General features: G+C 33.4%; 4 protein-coding genes across 8 annotated transcripts; 2 read left to right on the top strand and 2 right to left on the bottom strand.

Annotated features, from left to right (window-relative positions):
• Positions 1 to 2,117: 2,117 nt before the first annotated feature.
• LOC113871808 (uncharacterized protein At3g49055) lies at positions 2,118 to 4,947 on the top strand. The gene is given in 5 exon segments (XM_027508909.1): positions 2,118 to 2,816; positions 3,291 to 3,367; positions 3,639 to 3,750; positions 3,845 to 3,961; positions 4,570 to 4,947. Coding segments are annotated over 5 exon segments (1,383 nt in total).
• A 2,971-nt stretch (positions 4,948 to 7,918) lies between these two features.
• LOC113873651 lies at positions 7,919 to 10,983 on the bottom strand. The gene is made up of 5 exons (XM_027511867.1): positions 10,279 to 10,983; positions 9,804 to 9,862; positions 9,243 to 9,371; positions 8,887 to 9,022; positions 7,919 to 8,227 (listed from the first exon to the last, which is right to left on the bottom strand). The coding sequence occupies exons 1-5, from the start codon at positions 10,981 to 10,983 to the stop codon at positions 7,919 to 7,921; spliced, it is 1,338 nt and encodes a 445-aa protein (XP_027367668.1).
• A 2,488-nt stretch (positions 10,984 to 13,471) lies between these two features.
• LOC113872827 (60S ribosomal protein L36-3-like) lies at positions 13,472 to 15,955 on the top strand. Of its 2 annotated transcripts, none has more exons than XM_027510663.1 (4): positions 13,472 to 13,534; positions 13,673 to 13,778; positions 15,395 to 15,594; positions 15,719 to 15,955. In XM_027510663.1, exons 2-4 carry the CDS (start codon positions 13,677 to 13,679, stop codon positions 15,747 to 15,749), a joined length of 333 nt encoding a protein of 110 aa, XP_027366464.1. In that variant the 5' UTR covers positions 13,472 to 13,534; positions 13,673 to 13,676; the 3' UTR covers positions 15,750 to 15,955. The 2 variants fall into 2 exon arrangements, with proteins under 2 accessions (XP_027366464.1, XP_027366465.1); XM_027510664.1 differs by having other exon boundaries at positions 15,395 to 15,597; position 15,719.
• Positions 15,956 to 16,683: 728 nt separating this feature from the next.
• Positions 16,684 to 22,270, bottom strand: LOC113871197. 4 transcript variants are annotated; one of them, XM_027508114.1, is made up of 11 exons: positions 21,879 to 22,247; positions 21,556 to 21,645; positions 20,820 to 21,430; positions 20,391 to 20,684; positions 20,066 to 20,154; positions 19,839 to 19,942; positions 19,633 to 19,732; positions 19,351 to 19,426; positions 19,128 to 19,242; positions 18,471 to 19,002; positions 16,769 to 17,737 (listed from the first exon to the last, which is right to left on the bottom strand). In XM_027508114.1, exons 1-11 carry the CDS (start codon positions 22,132 to 22,134, stop codon positions 17,245 to 17,247), a joined length of 2,760 nt encoding a protein of 919 aa, XP_027363915.1. In that variant the 5' UTR covers positions 22,135 to 22,247; the 3' UTR covers positions 16,769 to 17,244. The 4 variants fall into 4 exon arrangements, with proteins under 4 accessions (XP_027363914.1, XP_027363915.1, XP_027363917.1 ...); XM_027508116.1 differs by having other exon boundaries at positions 16,774 to 17,737; positions 21,556 to 21,659; positions 21,882 to 22,238; XM_027508115.1 differs by having other exon boundaries at positions 16,912 to 17,737; positions 21,556 to 21,659; positions 21,879 to 22,165.
• Positions 22,271 to 22,749: the final 479 nt, after the last annotated feature.

Consider the following 22,749-nt stretch of genomic DNA (forward strand, 5'->3'; position numbering starts at 1 on the left):
CCAAAAAGATGTTTACAATTTATTTTCATATTTTAATACAAATTTATACTAGAATTTATTTTAAAAAACAGAAAAATGTTTTTAAAATAGTAATCAAACATGTTCTTATTCATCAATCTTTAAGAAAAATTTGTCTTAAAAAAAAAGATTGCCTGTGAACAAGTATATCAACCTCATAAATATATGCTAAAATTTTAGAATACATATTTAAAATAAAATGATTTCTGGAAGAAATTAAGTGATTAAGAAAAAATAAAACTCATTAAATGAATTTTGAAAATCTCTTATGCTAAAAATACTCTCATTGAATTTAACAAAATTACTCGGATGGCCTATTAGATAACTGATATAAAATTAATAGTTAATATCAAATAAAATATTTTTTTATCTTTTAACTAAAAGACTAAAATGTCTCAAATTTATTTCAAGAGCTATTTCATATACTTTATTGTTTTCATAGACTCAATTAAGTATAACAAAAAATCTTAAGGGTAAATCTGGATATTTATTCAAAATTTTATTATTACATAGTACAGATACAGTATAGGTGTGCCAACTTTACAAATCAATGTACTAACACTAATATTAAACAAATATTGACAGGACAATGATGAAAGTAACGTCCAAAGGCAACTTGTAATAAAAAAGAACTATAAGGTTCCATACAATATATGTACTCTTTCATCTCGAACAAGCTACGGAATATTAATTCTAAATATAGATGACATTATAAACGTCAATGAACACAACAATTGAGAAAAACTATAAGAAAACATGTTTCTATATGAAGCTCTGCTATGAATCTTCCTGTAAATTATTGGTTTGCAAATATATTGCAACTACTGTAACAATGATATTTCAATTATTATTTTAATTTTAAGAATATAATTCTATTAGAGAGATAAAGACGAATGTTTAAAATTAATTATAAACGGTAAACCCCTCATAAGCAACCCCTTGATTTGTATAACTTAAAGACAAGAAAGAATCTATCTTGCTTTTATACTTAAGGGCAAGCAATGAAGAAAATGTCTATACCTCAAAAGCAAACAGAAAAAAGGATGAATTCCATAGATGTTGCATTTAATGTGAATGAATCTGGTATAATGGATTAAGTTCAAATAACTCCATGAAAGTGCAAACGATATTAATATATTTGGAGCATAATAATATTTTGGACTGACTCAACAAGGGTTATTTTGCATATCAAATTATATACTATAGTTTTGTTAAAATATTTTTTAAATAAACATTTGTTTTTTTAGTTGGAATTGACTTTAGTATTTTAATATACAATTCAAAAGAATAAGCTACTACTTCTAGCATTTCTCTTAATTTAAACATTAATTTATCATCAAATTGGTTTATTGACTTGTTTAAAAATAATTTAGTTTACACATACACACATATGTATTTATGAGGAAATATAACCTAAGAAATTATCATTTTAAAATATGAAAATTATAAATATGAATCTAAGATTGAAAATCAATTAATGATTACATAATTACTTTAAAAATTATGTATATTTAGTGTTTTTATTTTTGACAATTTAAATAAAATTTAATATTCTTAATTTTCATAATAATCAGGATTTTTTAATAATTTCTTATACCAAATCAAGTATTCTTATAATAATCAACAACTTATACTTGTTTGTAAACATTTTATCCTAAAACTAAAAGCTCTTATCAAATAAATCATATTAAAAAGTGTATTAATTTTAAATTTTTATATTTTAGTTATATATATCAAAATTAATGTAATATATATTTTAAAAGTTAAAATATATAAAAATAGAAACTAATTTATTATATTTTTGTAGTCATTAAACTATGATAAAATAATTTAATTCCATCAGACACGTACAATACAATGTAAATGTCAAGGACAAGGTTGTGCTGTGTTGGCTGTTAGTTCCAACTAACTAAACAGAGTCTGAAAAGCAGTCCCGCCAAAACTTGAAACCCCCTTCAACTCCTTTTTCCAACCTTCCCCTCCGTTGACCGTTAGTTTTGACTTTTGAAACTCTTCTTTTTCCACCTCCTCTAACTTTGTTCTGCTTCTCTCTTCGTCTACATCCCTAAGCACCCATTATTATATCAATCATATGCAACATGGAGCAACAACTCTCTCATGATCAACCCAAACTCAACAACCCTCTTCAACTCTCTTACCATTTTCTTCATTCCGAGAAAGTTCCTTGCTTTTTGAAAGAAAAGGAAGATGGATTGGTGGGAAAAGAAGTGGAAGAGGGAGATTTTAAAGGAAGAGTAGAGAGACTGGAGAGTGAGAGAGAAGAGACAAATAGGTTGGCGTTTAAGGCTTTGGAATCTCTCACTTCAACCAAAAATTGTTTATCTAGAGTAATAGAAGGGTTAGAGGGAGAAAAGGAGGAAACTTCTGTTAAAGATGATGGTGATGGTGAGGGATCAAGGGTGTTATTGGATGAGGCAAGGTTGATCTCAAGGCTTGCAATTGAGGTGGAAACAAGGGTTGATAAGTATAAGGAGTTGAGGAAGAATGAGAAGAGAGAGTTGGAGAATAGCTTGATCAGTTTAACTGATGAGAATAGGGATATTAATAACTTGCTAAGGATTGCTTTGTTGGAAAAAGAAGCATTGGAGAAGAGAATAAAGGGACATGATCATAAAAGGATACCCCTTTTGCAAATTGCTGAGTTTGGATTGCAGAAAGTTGGGTTTGGGTTCATGATGGGGGGTGGTAATAATGAGCATTCCACAGAGAGTTCTGGGGCTAGCACTGCTGCTAAATCATCAGATGGCAGTGAGTGTGAAGAGGAAGTTGTTAGTCTGGTAAGCTCATATTATCTTCAATTCCATCTTGCTGGGGCAAACTTGACTCAACTTTCATTAAAAAAAAGTGTTCTTTTATCGTACAGTTGACATCTAACAGAAGGGGAGAATGAATAAATAAATAAATAAAAGACACAAACAAAAAGGAATGATAACATTACTTAAATAATATTTATACTGCTTGATAGCATGAAAATTGGTAGAAATATTGTTGCTAGATAAAGCAAAGCATGAATGTCATTTGAAAAATCTAGACACCCTATTATTACAAACTTACTGTGAAATTGTTAGGACCATGTTAAGTTTTCTGGCCACCACCTTTTTTCTATCTCACGGTGCCCACCTATTGTATCATCATCACATTTAGTTATGTTTCCCGCATCTATGTGTTGCATAAAAATGAAAGGGTGACACTTCTAAGTTCTAATAGATGACTGTTGTAGTTTATTCTGAAATTTATGGTAATTTTCCAAGGCCTCAACAGTGGAAAGGATAATGAAGAATCTACGTCTTGAAATCACTCAATTGAGAAGATCTTTGGAAGAATCTAGGTACTTTACTATCTAATTATATTGAATTCATACATTCTTGTCAGTCATAGTGGCATGGTATATATACAGCGTGATTTGCAAGAAAGAGAGTGAAAATAGAGTTTTTACTGTTTATGCAAAGCCACTTTAGTTCACAAATGCTTTAGATTTTTCTTTGATAGTGCCAAATAAAAAATGAGTAATTTCTAATTTTATCTTGCTGCTAAGGTTCATAAATATGTTGTGTTCATCTTGCTTGTTTTTGGATTATTTATTATGAACTTCATGCCAGGTCAGACACAGAGCGCCTCCAGTGTCTCACAGAGAAACAAGCCAAAGAAATTGTAGAAAATAAACTCTACATTAAGGAGTTAGAAGATAGAGAGAGAATCTTGGCACAAAATGTACTTACCTGTTTGATCAACAAAGGAAATAATCATTCCCTAATAAAAGCTCTCTTTCTTATTAGTTTTTTCCTTTTTGTTTGATTGCCAAAAGGTGGAGGAATTTTTGATGGAAATCAAAGATGCAGAAGATGAAGTTGCTAGATGGAAAGAGGCTTGTGAATTGGAAGTTGAAGCTGGAAAGAAAGAGATTGAAGAGCGTAACAAAGTGGTAAAGATTTTCTTCATCCCTTCCCAACATACATTACCATTTAAGAAATTTGATACTTGAAGTCAATTTGAATAAAATTCTAATACTTATAAAAAATAAAATTAAAAAAATTAAACTTTTTTTGTAAATTAAAACTAATTTATATATTTTAACTTTAAGAGAAGCTAGATGGAAGAATTTCTAAAAAAAAGAGTTAATTTTATAACTCAGAAAAAAGTTTAGAGACTGTTTAGTCTTAAAAATATATATTTTTTTCATCACAATTACATATTGGTCACCTTGCTTTTCATTTTATTTGTTACTTTTAAAGATTTATACATAAGACAGTAAAAAAAAATGGTGTCTCCTATGCAAATCTTATTGAAAAAAAAGAGATAAAAAACAAGATGATAATTTTATAATTATAAAAAAAAACAAAAACGTTATTTAAAATCAAATAGATTTTTTTTTTCTCCTATAGATATTTGTTAAAAAAATCATTCAAGCTAGACCTTAATATGATTATATATCCTAACTAATGAATAATCTTTCTTTACCTAGCTGCAAAATTGGTTTGAAATTACTCTATCTTTTGTGTGTTGATAATGTGTGAATGATGGTTCCATGAGGTGGGTGCTTTGAAACAAGAACTACAGAGAACGAAGGGTGCTTTGGACATATCGAATGGAAAATTAAGGCTGAAAGAGGAACTTGCAATGAGAGCAATAGGTGCACAAGAAGCAGCAGAGAGTTCTTTGGAGCTGGCTGATAGTAGAGCAATTCAACTTCGTCAGCGTGTTGAGGAACTAACCAAACAACTTGAGGAATCAGAGAAACGTGAACGCAATAGCCATAAAGTCACACGCATATGTTGGCCATGGCAAGTTTTTAAACTTAGCTCTGCCAATATTGCAAACACTAGAGTTGGAAATGCCAAAAGAATGCTACCAGAAATGCAACCCTTAATTCACTGAAATGTATATATAATACAACATAATTTTCCATGACAGTGAGTTCATTCATCTCAAACTTCATTTTCATGTGTACTAATTTATTCACCTGTTGTTTTTCTAAAAATGGGGTATGTTTTTGTTCCAAGTTCTTTGGAATTTGGATATCATGCACACCCCAACAATGAAATTAACTATTTATTTAATGTTTAGTGTTTATTGTATTAATTAGCCGCCGCTAAACTATTATTTTCCTAAAACAAAATCGATGTCCAAAAATGCACTTAATTAGGATTTCTTTGTTTACATTAAAACTTAATTTTCACACCATGTAAATCTCTTAGTATAAAATTTATTGTTAAAATTGATTTGGTAACACGTTTTAACTTTTAACATATAACATTTTAAAATTAAAGGGGCAATTGCTATTGTAGCTTGTTTGGATTTTTTTAGTAAAAAAAACATTAAATGTGGGTTTAACGAAAAATGATCATGTACAAATATTATATTCTTTGCTGGTTAAAAATCGAATTTGCCTGTTACAAATATTACATTAACGAGGAATGATAGCTTTCTCATGCACTATTTTTTTAATACACTTTTAATAATTAATTAAAAATTAGAAATAAATTAAGAATGAAAAAAAAAATGAGATCCATATTAGTAGAATTTAATTAATAAATTAATAGTATTTAAAAAAATGTTGCTATTTTTTTTTAATAATTCCACCCAAATTCCAAACAATAAATATGATGTTCTCTCAGCCTTTAATAAATGAAAAAACACATAAGCCTCTTCTTCTACTTCCTTATGAGTGTTAGGGTTTGCAGAATACAAGGTTCCACTTTGCTTTCATTTCCAAATTCTTTCTGTTTTTGACACATACATAGTCAAATACCGCAATTCGTTGCACTAAATCACACAATCCGAATATATCAACGCCATCGTGCTGCGTTTCATTACGGTACGATATTTTCCTTCCTCCTTTCTACTAATTTTCTATTTTCAAGAAATTAAAGGGACACAGCGTTGGCACCTTTTAAATTTGCGTTTCTCAATGCTTTATTCTATTATTTTAGTTCCAAAATTTAGTGATTGTTTTGATTGAACCAATTGCTATTTGATCTGAAATGCAGAGCCTTTATTTTATTCTTAATTGGACTTTGGGTTATGGATCATAAAGCAGAGAATAGTGGCATTGTGAAGAAAATAACTTCACCATGCGATGTTGAGGCTTTGAAAAAGTGTTTGGAAGAGAACAAAGGGGACTATGTCAAATGTCAGTCACAGATTGAGGCTTTTAAATCATCATGCTCACTGAAGAAACCAAGCCCCTCTCTTCATTCTGCTCCACATTTCAACACAGAAGTTTGATGTTAAATTATATTCATTTTGAGTTGTCATTATGGGTTTTTCATTTCAACACAGAAAATACCGTGTTCTCAATTCTCAAGTTGTGGCTTTGCACAACTACTAGTTTCATGAGCTTTTATTGATGCAGTGATTGTTTGGGATGAGAAGCAACACTGCTGATCACTTTGGTCCCATTAAACTTTCCAACTTGTTTAATATGTATTGTTTTGTTCTTCATACGAATAAAAATTATGATGTTCCCTATGGTTGCAAGATATGTGCAGCGTTGATTTGATATAGATGTCGGTAAATATGTAAATAGATGATATGATGTGATAGGTAAAAAGAGATAAATAAAAAAAAGTTGAAAGTATTGAGAAGGTGTATGAATATAACTGGTTTACATTTTTGTGAATTTTTTTTTTTTTACTTTATATTTAAGAGCCTATTACTGTAATTGTATTATTGCATGGAATAGAGTATGGTATACTTAAAATCCAACGATGGAGTTGAATAATATATGGAAGGGCAAAGCTCCAAGGCCCTTTGCTTGTATGCAGTGTGCTATGTATTTTTGGCTGTTATTTGGTGCCTGTAGTTGGAGTGGAATGCTAATTTTTTAAGACAGCTCCTTGCAATGGCATCCCCTATGGGATAAAGTGGAATGCTTAACTTTGTGGTGCTCAACTAAAGATTACTTCTTCAAGACAGTTTCTTAGGCGGATATACGAAACAGATCCAGCGTCTCTATTTGCATACAAGTGCTTTGCAATTTTTTTGTATGTAATTTTTCAACAACCAAACAACTCTGAGATTCAAATGTGTGTGTTAATACTGATTAGTGGTTAGTCACAATTGAAGTAGACTTTAATCTAGGTGATGATTAAAGTGATATTTACTTGCAATGTTCAAATTAACGCCTTTAACTCCAAGGTTCATCTCACAAGTCACAACTTGACATGTGAGGATATACAATCAAAGACCAACAAATTATACCGCTTTATTTTATTGTTTTTATTTTTAAAATCTCATCCAAGCATGCTGAAAACAACAATGCATAAAGTACTTTCTTTCTTTTTCTTTTTGGTCAAACAAAAGTACTTTCTTTTACTTGGTAAAGTCTTGGCCACAATAGCTTGCCCAAAAAGAGTAGTCTCTGTTCCTCATTCAGTTCATGGAACGACAAAAAAAAAAGAAATGATACCTCGATTTACCGTTCATTGCAGATTTGCGGTGTTACTGTGATACACTTCATGATAGACGCATTGATTGAGAGTATCTTTACATATACGAAGCTAAGTGAAGAACGTGATTCCAAACAATTCCAAGGGCCTGTTTGGTTTTGCGTTACGTGCACGATTAAATAAAAAGACCAAAATTTTGTAGCTTGAACAGATGTGAATATTTTTTCCTGTGATGAAAATTAGTTTTGAAAACTTTGAACATAATTGAAATCAATTTCGAGGGTGTTTGATTTTACATTTAAATTATTATGAATTTACAATTATTTTAACTCGAGTTGTAACTTTTGCATTGAATCATATTTACAGACGTATTTCTAAACACACCCTTTGAGCTACAGCTACACACACACAAAAATCACATAAAGAATGAACGAATTTAATTGTTCACCACAATAATATATAAATTATTCCTGTAAATTACACGATCATTATTATTTCTTGAGCACAATGTGACCATGCTCATCCTTATCAAAAAGACGCTCAATCACTTCATCCCAGCTTTCATCCACTGTACTTCTATTAGTTGAACTAAAAGAAGACTCAGCCTGTGATCTTTTTGAACTCTCCTCTCCCTCTTCATCAAAGGTTCCATATTGGTACGTATAAGCATGTGGAACATCTAATGTTTTAGCCATTTGTAATGCTTCTTTGTATTCTTGACTCTGTCTAGCTAATGTTTCTTGCCGCACCATGATTTGCTTTGCAGGTATTTCCATGGTATTATCTTTCTCCTTCATCAACTGCATTTGGCAGAAACAAAATGGAAAAGGTTGTGTTCATTATGTTTTCTGAATATGTTTATTGTGTCATTTTCAGTGCGCAAGAATTATATAATGATATTCACAGAAGATATTTGAATTCGAATGATAAAACTAATTCCTTATCTAATCAGTTAATGCCTATTTTGTAGGATAGAAGTTATGATTGAGATGGACTTGGTCATTCTCCTTAACAGAACCTTGCTACTTGCATATGCCAACAAGAAGCTTAAGTTTAAATAGGAGACAAAAATTGCAAATTTATATGCATACTTGAGGAGTAAAATGTCAAAAATCTATTTTTTAACTCTTGCTAGATATGTATAACAATTGTTGTCAAACGTGAGTCTAAGCTATCTCAAATCTACAGTCAATTGGTTAATGGGAAGAAAGATGAGTTAGTAGTTGTATCCAGGATCCTAGTTTTCATTTTTTGTCACAAAACTTTTAGGGGGAGGGGATGGTTTCTAATTCCAAGTCAGGAAAAGCTGTTGGACCCAAAGAGCACTTACAAATGACGTACATTTACCTCACTCCAAGGAGACAAGAAGGGATGTGCCATAATTAGCTTTAGTAAACATAAACAGAGAAAAAGAGACCCCAGCAAACAAAATAAAAAGTTACTTGGCTAACAGACTTACATCCAAAGCCCTTTGGGCTTCTTTCTCTATCCAAATAATGGCATGATCAGACGTCGCATTACAAGAAAGGACTATATGCTCAAACCTTCCATCTACTGGCACTGCTGTCCTCACAACGGGAGGAAACCTTCCCATTCTGAATAGAAAATTTGTTAACTTGAAGGCAAAAGAAAAAGTTATTTATACATCTTTTTCAGTTTTATCATATTAATATATTATCCCAATGGAGGAAACAAGATGCTAAACATGTGCCAGACAATTAAAACTTACACAGTGTGTGTTTATAGTGCAGGTGATTTCCAAAAGTACAGTTACAATTTTGCTTAATAAGCTCTTCTTGGAATCTTTAACCATACCTGAAAGGCTTTCTCTCAACAATGTGATAAAGGCGACCTGGAGCATAGAGTCTCCTTGGATCTTTCAGCATCTTCTCCTCTGGTATACATGTATCCTTCATGCACCTCAAGCACAATAAGCATGGCAAACTGCCAACAAGAAAACAATATCTTACCATGGAAACATTAAATCGTTGACAATCACTTCCACTAATTGTTGACATCAACTAATCACAGGCTTAGTGACATTGCTAATTCATATTTGTCAATGGGAGGTTTGGAGGAGAGGGTAAGGGAAGACATTTTTATTATAAATAAATATATTTAAAATTAATTTTTTTCAAAAAAATAAAAATTAATATAAACTTAATGTATTAATCATGCATTTATCATCATAAATGATATTAATTCTATTAATTTAAAATTAAAAAAATATATCCTCTCCTTTCCCCTCCAAAAACCCTCTTCCAAACATATCCTAAGTTAACGGCACAAATTTTAGCATACTGGAACACCGGTCCATAATTGTATAACAAGCAGGATAACTAGGGAGCTACTCTTATGTAGGTCCTTACAACATACCAGAAAAGATACTCGAATATATCTTCCAATGGAGTGGCTGTCCTTGGTAAGAAGTCATCCTGATCAAGGAAAAGGGAAGTTAACTTAATAGTACAAGACTCAGCGTGAATCAAGACAAGGAATTAATGAAGTATGACGAGAGAAGAAGTTAATAATGCAGCTTGATCAACAGCTACTTGGCTAAAATTTTACATCATATCCCAATGATGCTCCTCTCTCACCCCAAAGGTTAGTGGAATAAGGATGGAACAATTAAGGAAAAAAAAATTCATAACATTCAAAATTTAGGGCCACTTTGCCAATCATGTCCTCTATACACACAATGCAAGAAACAAATATTGACCGAAGGCAATTTAAAGCAGACACCTTCTATAGTCATACCAACAAATGCTACCTTTATTTCGCTCTACAGGACGTAAAAATATTCAAAAGGATTCAAGGATTCAATTTAAGAAAAATAAGTCGGATAACTTGCCTGAAGCACAACAGAGTTGATGACATCTGCATATCTGACTGCCAAATTCAGTGACATACACCTAGCAGGCGCAATAGCATAACACCTAACTCTCTTCCTCTCAATATTTCCAAGTTTTTCTCGATTTTGCACCACTACCATGCTCAACATTGCTGCTACACCTGATCCAAGGGAATGTCCACCAAAAGTAAGAGAATAGTTTGGATACTTCTCTACCAATTCCCTCAAAATTTCACATTCAACATCCAAAACCCATCCAGCAGCCTTCAACAGCCCATTGTGAACATACCCTCCATCAAACTTCCTCTTCCCCAATCTATTGTCCAACAGAACTGCATAGTCACTCTCTTTTGCCAAATTTAGTCCTCTAATGGCAAGAACTATATCAGCTTGATCATGATCAAGGTACAGTATATAGGGTGGGGCCCTCCCTTGTGTATCTTCATAAGTCTTTTTGAGTACCAACCAATCAGGGTCAATTCCATAGCCACCAGGAGGAGCCCAAAGAGGGTTTCGAATATCATCTTCATACACGGCTAAAATATAGCGACAAAGGCGAGGGACAGGCTCAAATTCTTCTGCTGTGGCAAGACCCCAAGTTTCACTGTCATGGCCTGCAGTATAAAGACATCTTTTCCATGCCCAACGAGCACAAGCCAGACAGTACACACACTCAAAAAGAGGCACACCACACAGGATTGACATCGTGTCTACAGCCTAGGCATATTCTTCAATGTAATGCTTTGCTTATACAGAAATAAATGTGAGCTCCAAATGTGAAAATTGAAGTGCAAACTAAAATGGTACAAGGGTACTTTATATTGTGTACAATATAAATGATATTGACATTATAGAAATTGTGGATTCAACAATGATCACGATCAGAAACTGTAACTTCGGGCGACAAATGTATAAAAAAAATTTAGTAAAAAGTATGGGATGAATGGTCAAATGGGTAGGTACCTGCAGGTATATAATTCAGTAATAAAATATTAAACCATGATCAATACCAAACTACATTAAGTGATCCACTTGGAAATTACAGATAATACACAGCAACTTAACTTCCTTGAAAATTGCTACAATTGTTGATTCCATTCAAAACAAAAGTAATAAGGGATTGTAGCAAGCGGAGAATTCAACAAGCAGACAAAATTTTCCAAAAGGAGTTGATGAATATCAAAATAGGAAATCAAGATGCATTCCAAGGAAACCCTGAAACTGAAGGACTCAAAGTTGATAACTTCAGCCAATAATAATCAGTTTGATATTAAGTTTGAAATGGACAAATAAGAAGAACACTCAAGAGCAAGCACAAACGAAGAAAATGAAAAAATAAAAAGGAAAGACACTGTGTACCAAATTCCAATGTTTAAGCACCAAACAAGGAAACTTTGGTTGGAGGCAGAGAAAATCAGACAGTGTCACCATAGTCTTTGATGGTCGGAAAACAACCTCGGAGGAGCTTCAGATATATGATGATAGAGGACAAAGTTGGGTTTATCCCGTGCTGAGTTGTAAACTTAGAAAATAGTATATAATTCAATTAAATATATGATTTTGAAAATAAAGGTGCGTTTCTATACTCTACACTTTCTAGTCAAAGGCCGTTTAGTTTTGGCTTAGATTTGAGTTTTCCATTAGTGCAATGCTGGGTGGGTAGGGAAAATAACATGCTGGAGTGTGTGGCATAATCATTGTAATTATCGCCTTTCATTTTAATATTTAAGAGGCAATGGTGTCAGAATATTTAGTTGATGATTCCAGATCAAGTGACATTTATTTCTGGGGCTTTGGAGTGGTTAAGCTATCATGTTTGTCTTTGGCTATGGCATAGCCATGTTCGGAGCTTCTGTAGTGTGCCGCTTGGCAGAATAACACCTAAATTTATTTTTTTTTCTTCCAAATGTTGTCAGATAAATAAGCTCCATCTCTTACCTTGCCTTCTTCACTAATGGTTTAGCGTGTATAATGTAGTTTATGGAAACATGGCTTAGAGCCTTGGACTATGGAGAAAGCCTTATTTCTTGCTGATATTCAATATGCACTTTTTTTTAATACAGGATGTACTCACCTCTTGAATGGATGATTGTAAAGTTTGTTTACTTCTCTCTTAAGCGTTTTTTTTCTTTTCTGTAATAAAAATGCTTGTGGAGTAAGTTTTCTTAGATTGATTAGTTAGTTTTGTTTATGTTGTTAAAATAACAAAAACAAAATGTACTTGTATGAAGTATTTTGATATATTATAAGCAAGTGAGGAATAGGAAAAATAGATTTTTTAATTAAATATTTTGAACACCCAAGAAATGTAATTGAGATTATACACTTTTTAATTTTTTATTAACATTTGGGGCAGTGTACAAATTTTTGCTATTTTAGTGTTTGCTAACAGAGAGAATTTATAAAAGAATTGTTTAGGGAATATAAAATTACTTTTCTTAGATATTTAGGATATTTTTCTATGACACGTGATTTTGTCACTTTAACTTCTAACATTCTTTCACCTTTAGTAGCATGTTTGGTTAAACGATGGTGTGACACAAACGTGAATTTGCAACTCTAAATATGAGTTAATCCTTTTTTTAACAGGTCTGATTGATTTCTTGTTGGGGACCATTGAAATTGATTTTTGCTCCCAAAAAAAAAAATTAAAATCATATAACGTTTCTGGAAATTTGTATTATTCGATGGTTTTATTCCATGAAACTCCTTCTGGCTAAACCACTGAAACTGTTTTGTTTGATTCTATGTTTGGAATCACATTGCAGGCATAAAAAATGTGCGTTCGGTTAAACGTTACAAGAAGTCACTGAATGAAAAATAAATGTGATTCAAAGACGCATTTGGTCATAGCATTTACGTTCGAATGATCAAATTTCTTACATCTTAATTTCCACCACCCTTTTTTCATATTTTGCCTTCTTATTTAGCAAAATAACATTCAACATATTCCAACTCTTTTGAGTTTTAGTTCTTTTGTGGCCTTGAAGGGAAGGTCAATGCTGATCTTTTCTTTTATTTTCTTGAAAAATATATGATAGAATCGTGTACCAAAAAGGCATGTAAGAAAACACATGGTTGGCCCGATGTTGTGTTTTTGTTTTTAAGGAGCTAATTTTTTATGGGCCGGGCCCAGATGTTAACCGATCCACCACCCGAGTTGAGCTTCAGTAATAAATGACGCAGCAGTTAGATAAGAACCCTAGTTCCTTCTCTCTGGTGTTAGGGTTTCAGAAGCCACCAACCAGCACGAGAGGTAAAGCTCTTTACTTTCGATCTTCTTCTCACATTTTCGCATAACACAAACCTACGATTTAACGTTAGTTGTTCCGCTTAGCTACTTCTTGTTAAGTAAAACATGAACAATTTTGAAGCGTGTTTGTTTTTGGGACAGGGCAATGGCTCCTAAACAGCCTAGTACGGGTCTGTTTGTTGGATTGAACAAAGGTCACGTTGTCACCAAGAAGGAATTGCCTCCACGCCCCTCAGATCGTAAGGGGGTAAGTTTTGTGTTACTTTTGTTTATTTGTTTTTAATGTGATCCAATTTTTCAGCCTCAATTTTGCATTTTTTTCTCAGATTGAATTTTTAGCTTGCCATTGTCTTGATGAATAACAAATAAGTTGTTTGGTTTTACAGTTTGTGTTCCTTATATGTATGAAAATGCAAATGAGTCTGACCTTAGATAATTTCTTCTTGGCTCAAGATTTATAAAGATTTCAAGAACTTGTCAATAGATATAGCCTTAGTCCAGGGAAAGATGTTCTGTGTACCGTGTGCAATATACTTATTTCTTAAAACAGCTACCTACCCCCTTTCAAAATTATTTTTCTCACTTACTCAAAATTTTTATGTTTCCCCAAAATCTATTTTATTTAGGTTTCACATTTTATGATAGTGCAAATGTGTCTGACTTTAGATGATTTCTTTTAAATAAAGAAAGTTCAAGATTTATAAAGATTTCAAGAATGTGTGCAAGGGTTTCAGCTTCAGTCCAGGAAAAGATAGTTCTCTGTACTGCGTGCAATATACTTAATTCTCTAAATAGCTGCCTACCCCCTTTCTAATTTCTAACGCCCTTTTCTCACATTCTAAAATTTTAAATTTTCCTCTGAAGCTATTTTGGTATTACAATTTTCTGTTGCTTTCGTTGGATGTTACTGCAGACGTGTCTGACTGTAGATAGTTTATTTTTCTTGAAATAAAGAAAATTCAAGATTTATAAAGATTTCAAGAACGTGTTAAGGAGTTTAGCTTCAGCCCTGGTGGAGTTTGTTGTGTACTGAGTGTGATATAATCAATTCTCTTAATGGCTGCCAACCCCCTTTTAAAATGCTTTTTTTTTTTCACTTTCTCAAACATGAAATTTTCCTCTGAAGCTATTCGGGTTTTACAATATTCTGTTCCTTTTATTTTATATTAATGTAGGTGAGTCTGACTTTAGATTATTTCTTTTACTTGAAAAAAGAAGCTTCAAGATTTATAAAGATTTGAAAAACATGTCAAAGAGAATATCTTAAGCCTAGGGAGGGATTTTACTGTGAATTGACTGCAATTTTCATATTACCCTAAACAACTGCTTACCCCCTTTCAAAACCTTATTTCTCACTTTCAAAATGTGATTTCTCACTTTCTCAAATTTGAATTTTTCTTCTGACCTTCTAAAAATAGAGCTTGCTGCCATTTCTAGACAGGGTGTATTATCTGTTATATTTCTGTTTTAGTAGTTTTATTATTATGGGAACCCCCTTTGTACTGCATTATCTCTGATTTTACACTAGTGTAAATTGAAAAACCATAGCAAAGCATTTTGTTTGTTTCAGTTCGTACTAAAAACACTGTTTGTCAGTGGGGACGGGGGTGCACTCAGATTTGAAACCCATATGTGTCATTTTGTTTTCAAACTCACCAAGTTTTTGGAGACCCATTTCCCCTTTCTTTAGGCTTTTTTTTAAAAAAAAAAAATTAATCTTGGTTGTGATAATCCAACAGTTAATGCTCCAATCTGCATCCTTATAAAAGAGAAGGTTAAAATGTTAAAAAGTGTCTTCTGTTGGGTAATCTTTGTTTAGCTGTCTTAAATTAGGCTGTATATATTGACTGACTCTGTAAACAGAAAACAAGCAAGAGGGTGCACTTTGTGAGGAACCTCATACGAGAAGTTGCTGGTTTCGCACCATATGAAAAACGTATAACTGAGTTACTGAAGGTTGGAAAAGATAAGAGGGCTCTCAAGGTTGCAAAGAGAAAGCTCGGAACGCATAAACGTGCAAAGAAGAAGCGTGAGGAGATGTCCAATGTTCTCAGGAAGATGAGGTAGTTATATATTCTTTTGTCAATATTATGGATTCCCCATATAATTTGTTAATCTGACTAGCATCCTTGAATGTTAATTTCTTGGTAAGTGACTGTTACTCATGTTATTTTCGTAATTGTGCAGGGCTGGTGGAGCTGGAGACAAGAAGAAATAAATCATATTTACTTTGTTCTAGTTTCACTAGATGGATCTATGTTTTTGATGGACTAGCTGTCTTATTTTTGTTTTGGTTCAAGGTTCAATTAGTTTAGCTCCAAGATTTACTTTTGAGAAATATGTTTTACTTAACTAAGACATGATGATGTATGGAAATTTTTCAATCGACCTGTTTTCTGTTTTATCAGAAATTTGAGTTATCCTTTTTCATTTAAACTTCGCATCTGCGGGTTATGTTGCCGATACAGTCTGCTTGGGAGAATATAGTATACTTCCAATATGACCAATGGGTATGTATATACGCTACGTTCTTTGGTTTAGTATAATTTATAATTCTCTGCATATGATGGGTTTTGCTGTCAAATTACATGATTTCTCTCTTGCCTTGTCAAATGAGTAGTTTTGTCCTCGGTGAGTAATAATAGTTTCAACTACGCATTCTGATTTAACTATGCTTCATATTCAATGTGGATTAGTGTTTTCACCATCTTTATCAAATTATTTCAATAATAATTACCCCTTTTGAAACGTTAAAACAAAGTTTATAATTATTCTGTTTTTTAAATATATTTATTTTTTTTTAAATTAAGTTTCTCAAAATAAAGTGCATTGAATGTCCTCGTAAAATTTATAGTTGGCTTTATACTATGAAGTTATTTAATGAAAAATTATTGAATAAATAATGTAATCTGCTCTAAAACTAGTCTACTCCATTTCTTCGTACCCATATTTCGTACATCTAGACTGGAAGATTGTGTTTACGTTAAAACGAGGTGCTAGTATTTTTGCAGAATGATAAGTGACATTAATTTTTCTTCATCAATTTTATTTTCAACTTTAAAAAATGAATACAAGTAATTGATGATAATATAATTTTATTAGTATTTTATTTTATTCATTGTTTTAAATACTTAAATTTAATTGTAATTGCTGAAGTTTAAGAGACCATTTATTCATTAACTAAATCAGTTTCTTTCAGGAAATAGTTGGTGTAACTCCTGAAGATTTTTCCTATACATGTAAATTGAATTTAAATTTCCAATTAAAATTAAACGTGGGTCACTTGAATAGTGATCTGACATTTTATTTTGGATTTGCGGGTAGCAATTCCCTGGCTCTGTCATTCATAAATATATCTGCATCATGGGGATTCCAGAATGCGAATTACGAATGATGCTGATGACCATTCAGGGAAAAGAAAAAGGAATGTATGTGTAGAAACAGTTACGTGTGACTTAGTCCGAGCTTGAATGACATGCTCAAAACATGTACACAGCGTGCTTCGAGACAATCTTGAAACTTGCGCTCTGCTTTTATTTCCTAAAGGAGTTGAGCTGCAGACATGATTGAGCCATGAAGGTAACATGTTGAACTAGAGCTGGTTATCACACACCACAATTGCTACTAGTTTCAATTATACAAAAATGACATGATTCACATGAGTGTGATGTATTCAAAATTCCCTGAACATGAGAGCACTGAAAAAGGAGAGATCAGGTCTTGAACTTCAGAGTGAACTTCTCAACTCCTTCTCTACAATCACCTGCGACTCTCTCGGCCCTTTCTTTGATAGTAGATCCAAATTCAAGGGCACCTCGCTGCACATCATAAGCTGACTTACCTGCCTTTGAGATGGCAGCTTCTCTTAATTCTTCACCCTGTTTCCCAGTTTTGCATGCACATTCCCTCAATCTTGCTACAAATTGGGAAATCGTGTGGATAATCTTGTCAATTGTATCTCTAGCTCTTCCTCCCACACCTACTGCCATTTTTTTCAGCTTGTCCAATAGATTGTCAGCCCTGTCAACTGTGCCTTGAACCGAGAACTGCTCCTCAGCATTGGTCCATGTAACTCCACCAGACTTCTCCTCACGGAAGTCCTCACCATCTACTGCTTTGATTCTATTCCTCTCCCAATGATCTCTAGCCTTCTCCAAAGCCTCCGCATGTTCGCTCACTCGTTTGGCCTCATCCTCTGCCCATGCCCTGAAACCAGAACACTCAGACTGCAGTAAGGTAAGGGTAATTTTATGACTAAACTATACTGGAGACAAAGTAAGTGCTTCTGAACTGTTTTGTTTAACTGTGATAACAAATAATAAACTATGTCAGTGTATTAGCATCACAGTAGGACTTACAATATCTGTGTGCCATCAATTTTGCATCAATAATTCAAGTAGATCAAGATAAGCAATGTATGACAAATAAAAACTTATAGTCCTGCTACTTTTATGGTATTGAAGAATAAAAGTGGTGTCTGATTGATTTTGACCATTAACATCAATTAATGAGTGCAATTCATATTCCTGGAAACATTTGTATCTTAAGAACCATTTTTTGTTGTAAACAAGTAAATCAGTCGATGTCATAAATAAACCAAAATATAGAATTCAGCTACAAATAATAAATCCAGATAAAACTGTAGAAATTTTCCAAATAGAAGTAGAAACAAAATAGTATTTGATGAGATAGAAAGCATAAACCCAAGAAACATAAATGGATCAACCAATTAATATAGCTGAAATTTAGATGCATATATCAAATGATTAATTACAAATCAATATAAACAACAGTAAAATGTGAAGAAAAGAATTATATTTGCAAGCCCCCCCCCCCCCCCCCCACACACACACACACACGCTTTTACTATTTCAATAAAACCAAAAATTAAGGCTGATCAAACATAATTTGGTTGTTTTAAGAAGTTTCACAATTTTACCTGGCCATTGACAAGGCTTTTCGTTCAACCTCAAGCTCATACAGTAATTGTGTAATTTCCCTGTTCTCAATTTCTGCTAGCTCCCGAAGCTTGCTAATCCTCTCTTTTTCATAAGCTATTTCAACCTTGTTATTCATAAGATTTTGTAGTTGATCTTCCATCTCATGCCTTAACCTAGAACAAACATCCCTTTCTGATGCAATAGCAGCACGTTCCTTTATCAAGAAAAGTCTATCTTCTTCTTTCTCGGCTCTCAACCTTTCCAACTCACATCTTGCCTCTTCAGCCACTCTTTCAACAGCATTGTTCTTTTCCCTCTCCGCGGAAAGCTTCTGTTTAAAACTTGAATTGATATCCTTCTCAACTTGAGCTACTAAAGCACTATGTGTAGCAACAGCATTTTCAGCCAGAGATTCTGCTTCAATGCGTGCAAGCTCTTCACTTATTATGTCAGAAGAATCTCCAGTGGCAAGGGCAACAGCTGCTTGGGCTTTCGTTACTGGTTTATGTGGCTGGAATAATCGTGTATTACCTTTAAGAAGCAACAATTAAAACCAAAAGCAGACAAGAAATACTAAGAATAATGAAAGAAAAACAACACAAATTCACAACAATAAGGATATCCATTTTCAAAGACTCAAAATGAAAATGACTTACCAAATGCAAGAGCTATTATTCCATGCTCCCCGGCAGATAGATCAGCTACAAGTGCAGGGAATGCATCAGAGTGTATCTTGTCAGTGTCTATAAAACCAGAAAGTTGGTACAGCATCTGCACATCAGTCGTCATATTTGAAGCAAACAAATTGATTAGTTACAGTACAACTAGAAATACAAGAATAGCTTAAGTAAATCAGACCAAGCTACAATGTTAAGAAACCTTTCTATCTGCTTCCGGTAGCTGTCTTCTCTCTACGACCATTTTCCAACTAATAAGATCTTGACGTGATAAAGCGCTGCAGCAAATGAATGTAGGAGAGATGGGAAATCACAATACTACAGGGTTACTAGATGAAAATAAAGGAGGATACCATGTGAAATTTTGAATTTTAAAAAATGGGAGAATTTCAACAATGTTGATGATAAATCGATAACTGAGTTGCCCGAGTGGAAGAAAGCAACCACAGATCAGATATCCAAGTTCACACTTAGTAAAGCATACCTTTCAGGGGAGAAGTAAAATGGGCCATATTCTTCATCTGCAGACAACTGTCTATCACATCTTGAAAGCCTGCTTTCTATAAGTCCAGCTTCTGCCAAGCCTGAAAATCCATATTCTTCATACATGATATGCTAGGCCTAGAAGAAAGTCATACATACGAACAAGCTGCACTACTAAAATGCAACATTAAAATATCTTATTCTGACCTTGAATGGAAGAAAAATCAGGGTCTTCAGGGGTGATATCATCAAATGCAAGCTCAGTAACATTGTCTATGTACATGGCAGGATATACCTTTGAGGTTGTTTTCCTAAGAAGTAACCAGAAAGGCACACGAACAGCCAAATTTTACAATAATAGCGAACAGTTACATTTGTTTATATATTTTGTTATTTCACTTTGTAGTAACAGGAAGAAGAAATAAACAGACTACCTTGATAGAATGCTAGTAGCAGATACCAACCATCGAGCATATTCACGACGGGTGCATAAATCACTGGGTTGAACATCAGGTTCAATGACCTGATAATGTAGAAAAATTTCAAGTGAACAATACCAACTTTTTATTAATGATCAGACTAACTAGCATATTTTACTGTAACAAACATTCAAACTAAATCTATGATGTGTTGATAAAAAATCTATGCAAGTCAATCTTTCAGAAGTTTGTCAATGTGCAGGCATATTGCTTCACAAAAATAATGTTTGACGTATTATCCCTTTATAAATGTGAGTGAATAAGAACAATTAAATAATACCTTTAGATCTTGTAATGCAACTAGAGCTTGTCCCTGAACTTGATCAACGGCTGCAGGAACCAAAACCTTTCCAGGAAGCACCTGTACAGCTGCAGAAACTACTGATGGAGCTGGAATACCAGGATCAGAGTAAAAGGATCCAGAATTTGGAGATTCAGATCTATGTTTATTAACCTCATTATTATCATTTCTAACCTGCTCATCTATACATGTATTGGTTGATGCAACAGATGATTTTGTAAACGGGTTATGTTCCAAAAAGCTCTGCTCTTCTGAGGACGACTTGGCTAAGACCTGCAGCATTTTGTTCAGGTAAAGATTTTGTTTGATTGAAACTGATAGAGCATTCTCTTCATTTTCAGGAAAAACCTCAGCGTCTGAAGTTTTATTTGACTGAGGACTGAGCACAATATTGACAAGTGGACTCACATTATCAGCAACAAAACTAGAACTGTGGGAAATACCAGAACTTCTATTGCCATTTGAACCAGGAATTTCATCCTGCTGCTTGGTTACAAGCGTTAGGGACTCATCATCAAAGTTGGATGAGTTTCTTGATTCAACGTTGAACGGGTTCTCTTTAAGTTCACTAACAGAACTTGCTGTATCTACAGAAGTGCTGTTAACAAAATTTTTAAATCCATCACTATCAAAAGAATCAACAGGATTTTCAGATTCAGAAACGTTAAGTGCCATTGCATCCTCACTGGGAACAACTAATTTGTCATTGACAGCTGATCCATGACGTAATTCTTCTAGAACGGATAAGTGTGCAGAGGCATCAGTATCATTGCACGTGTTATGAATATCATATACCACCTGGGATCCTATATTGGAATCATCAATGATTCTACAGCTATTGGAAATCCCATCAGACTCAGGAGATAAACAATCCCCGGTTGCATCTATCGGACCTTCCATATCACCATTTCCCTGCTCCACTCTGTTACCAGCATTTATACATTCTATTTCATCATTATGATCATCGGAAGACAAAAGCACTTCCTGATGTGCAGTCGGCTCCATTTGCTGTTCTTGTCCTGCAAACAGTCAAGTATAATCCACAGAGAAGGTAGTCTGCTTAAAATGTATAAGTTTAATTGGTTCACCCAAATGCACACCAATTTTGTAGAAACAGCAACAGAAGCAAATGAAGATTACTTACTGGCACTGATTCGTCGTCTGCTGACAAACAAGGCTGCAAAGGTAAGCCCTGAAAGAAGAACGAGTCCAGCCACTCCCATTCCCACTACTCCTGAAGAAAGCAAACTACTTCAAAAGTGTCAAGCAGTGAATTATTTCTATCCAAACACCCAAAAAAGAAAAATGCACTATTATTTCATAAACTCTCTTCCTTATTTCTAATTGACTAATTTCCAACATTATAACAAGTTAACACTAATACATCAATATGAAATCCAAGAAGCAACAATACAAAAATCCAATAATAGGAAGATCTTAAATTCAAAGAACTTGAGGTTCCCTCACCACGATATGATTCGTTCTTCTTGTGAAAGCCGGTAGACTGTTCCCCAACCTCCGAATCGGGCCACCCATCCGACCCGACCCGGTTGGGAACAGTGTCTAACCCGTTCCCGTTTTTGGCAACGCAGAGAAGACGAACACGAACACGACGATCCAAGTGGCGGAGACTGGAGTGGAGAAGGATGGGAAATTTGGTGCAATTGGAGGCACTGAAAGCTAATCGAATCTGAAGAGAGTTCGGGGCAGTGATCGTTGCCATCAAAGATGAATGCAAAGCATACAGAGAATTTATTTGTGAATTGTATCACAAACACCAAAGAGCGAAGAGTCACTGATCCTCTCTCCTGGAAAAACAAAGAAACACAACGGGCTTGTTCAATATTACGAGTTTTTTCAATTTATTTGCATGGAATTTTTAATTTAATGCAAATTTTATACAATGATAAATATTTTTAATCCAATCAACCTCTTATTTTTTATTTTTTTCTTTATTAACTTCTTTTACAAATATTTGATTACAGATAAAATAATAAATTGTAACTTTCAGGTCCAAGGCTGTTAATTAGTTGACTTTGCTTCTTTGCTGTAAGTGGAACTGGAAAGGACAAAAAGGCTACACACAGTTTGAGATCCAATACCAGTGGATCAATTTAGAGTTTTGTTATTTAAATATCTGAAAATTATTATAATATGTTATATATTATTTTAATTTTATTTTTTATATACCCATCTAAAAAATACTATTTAAAATTCTATTCAGATCATAAATATTTTTTACCAAAAATAATCCTGTTCAAATTGAATAAAATTAATATAAATAATAAAACTATTATGTTAAGTATTTCATTCATAAGTTAAACAACATTTTTCATGT

The sequence above is a fragment of the Abrus precatorius genome, unplaced genomic scaffold (assembly GCF_003935025.1).
Source record: "Abrus precatorius isolate BTA unplaced genomic scaffold, Abrus_2018 Scaffold7, whole genome shotgun sequence".
Taxonomy (NCBI): Eukaryota; Viridiplantae; Streptophyta; class Magnoliopsida; order Fabales; family Fabaceae; genus Abrus; species Abrus precatorius.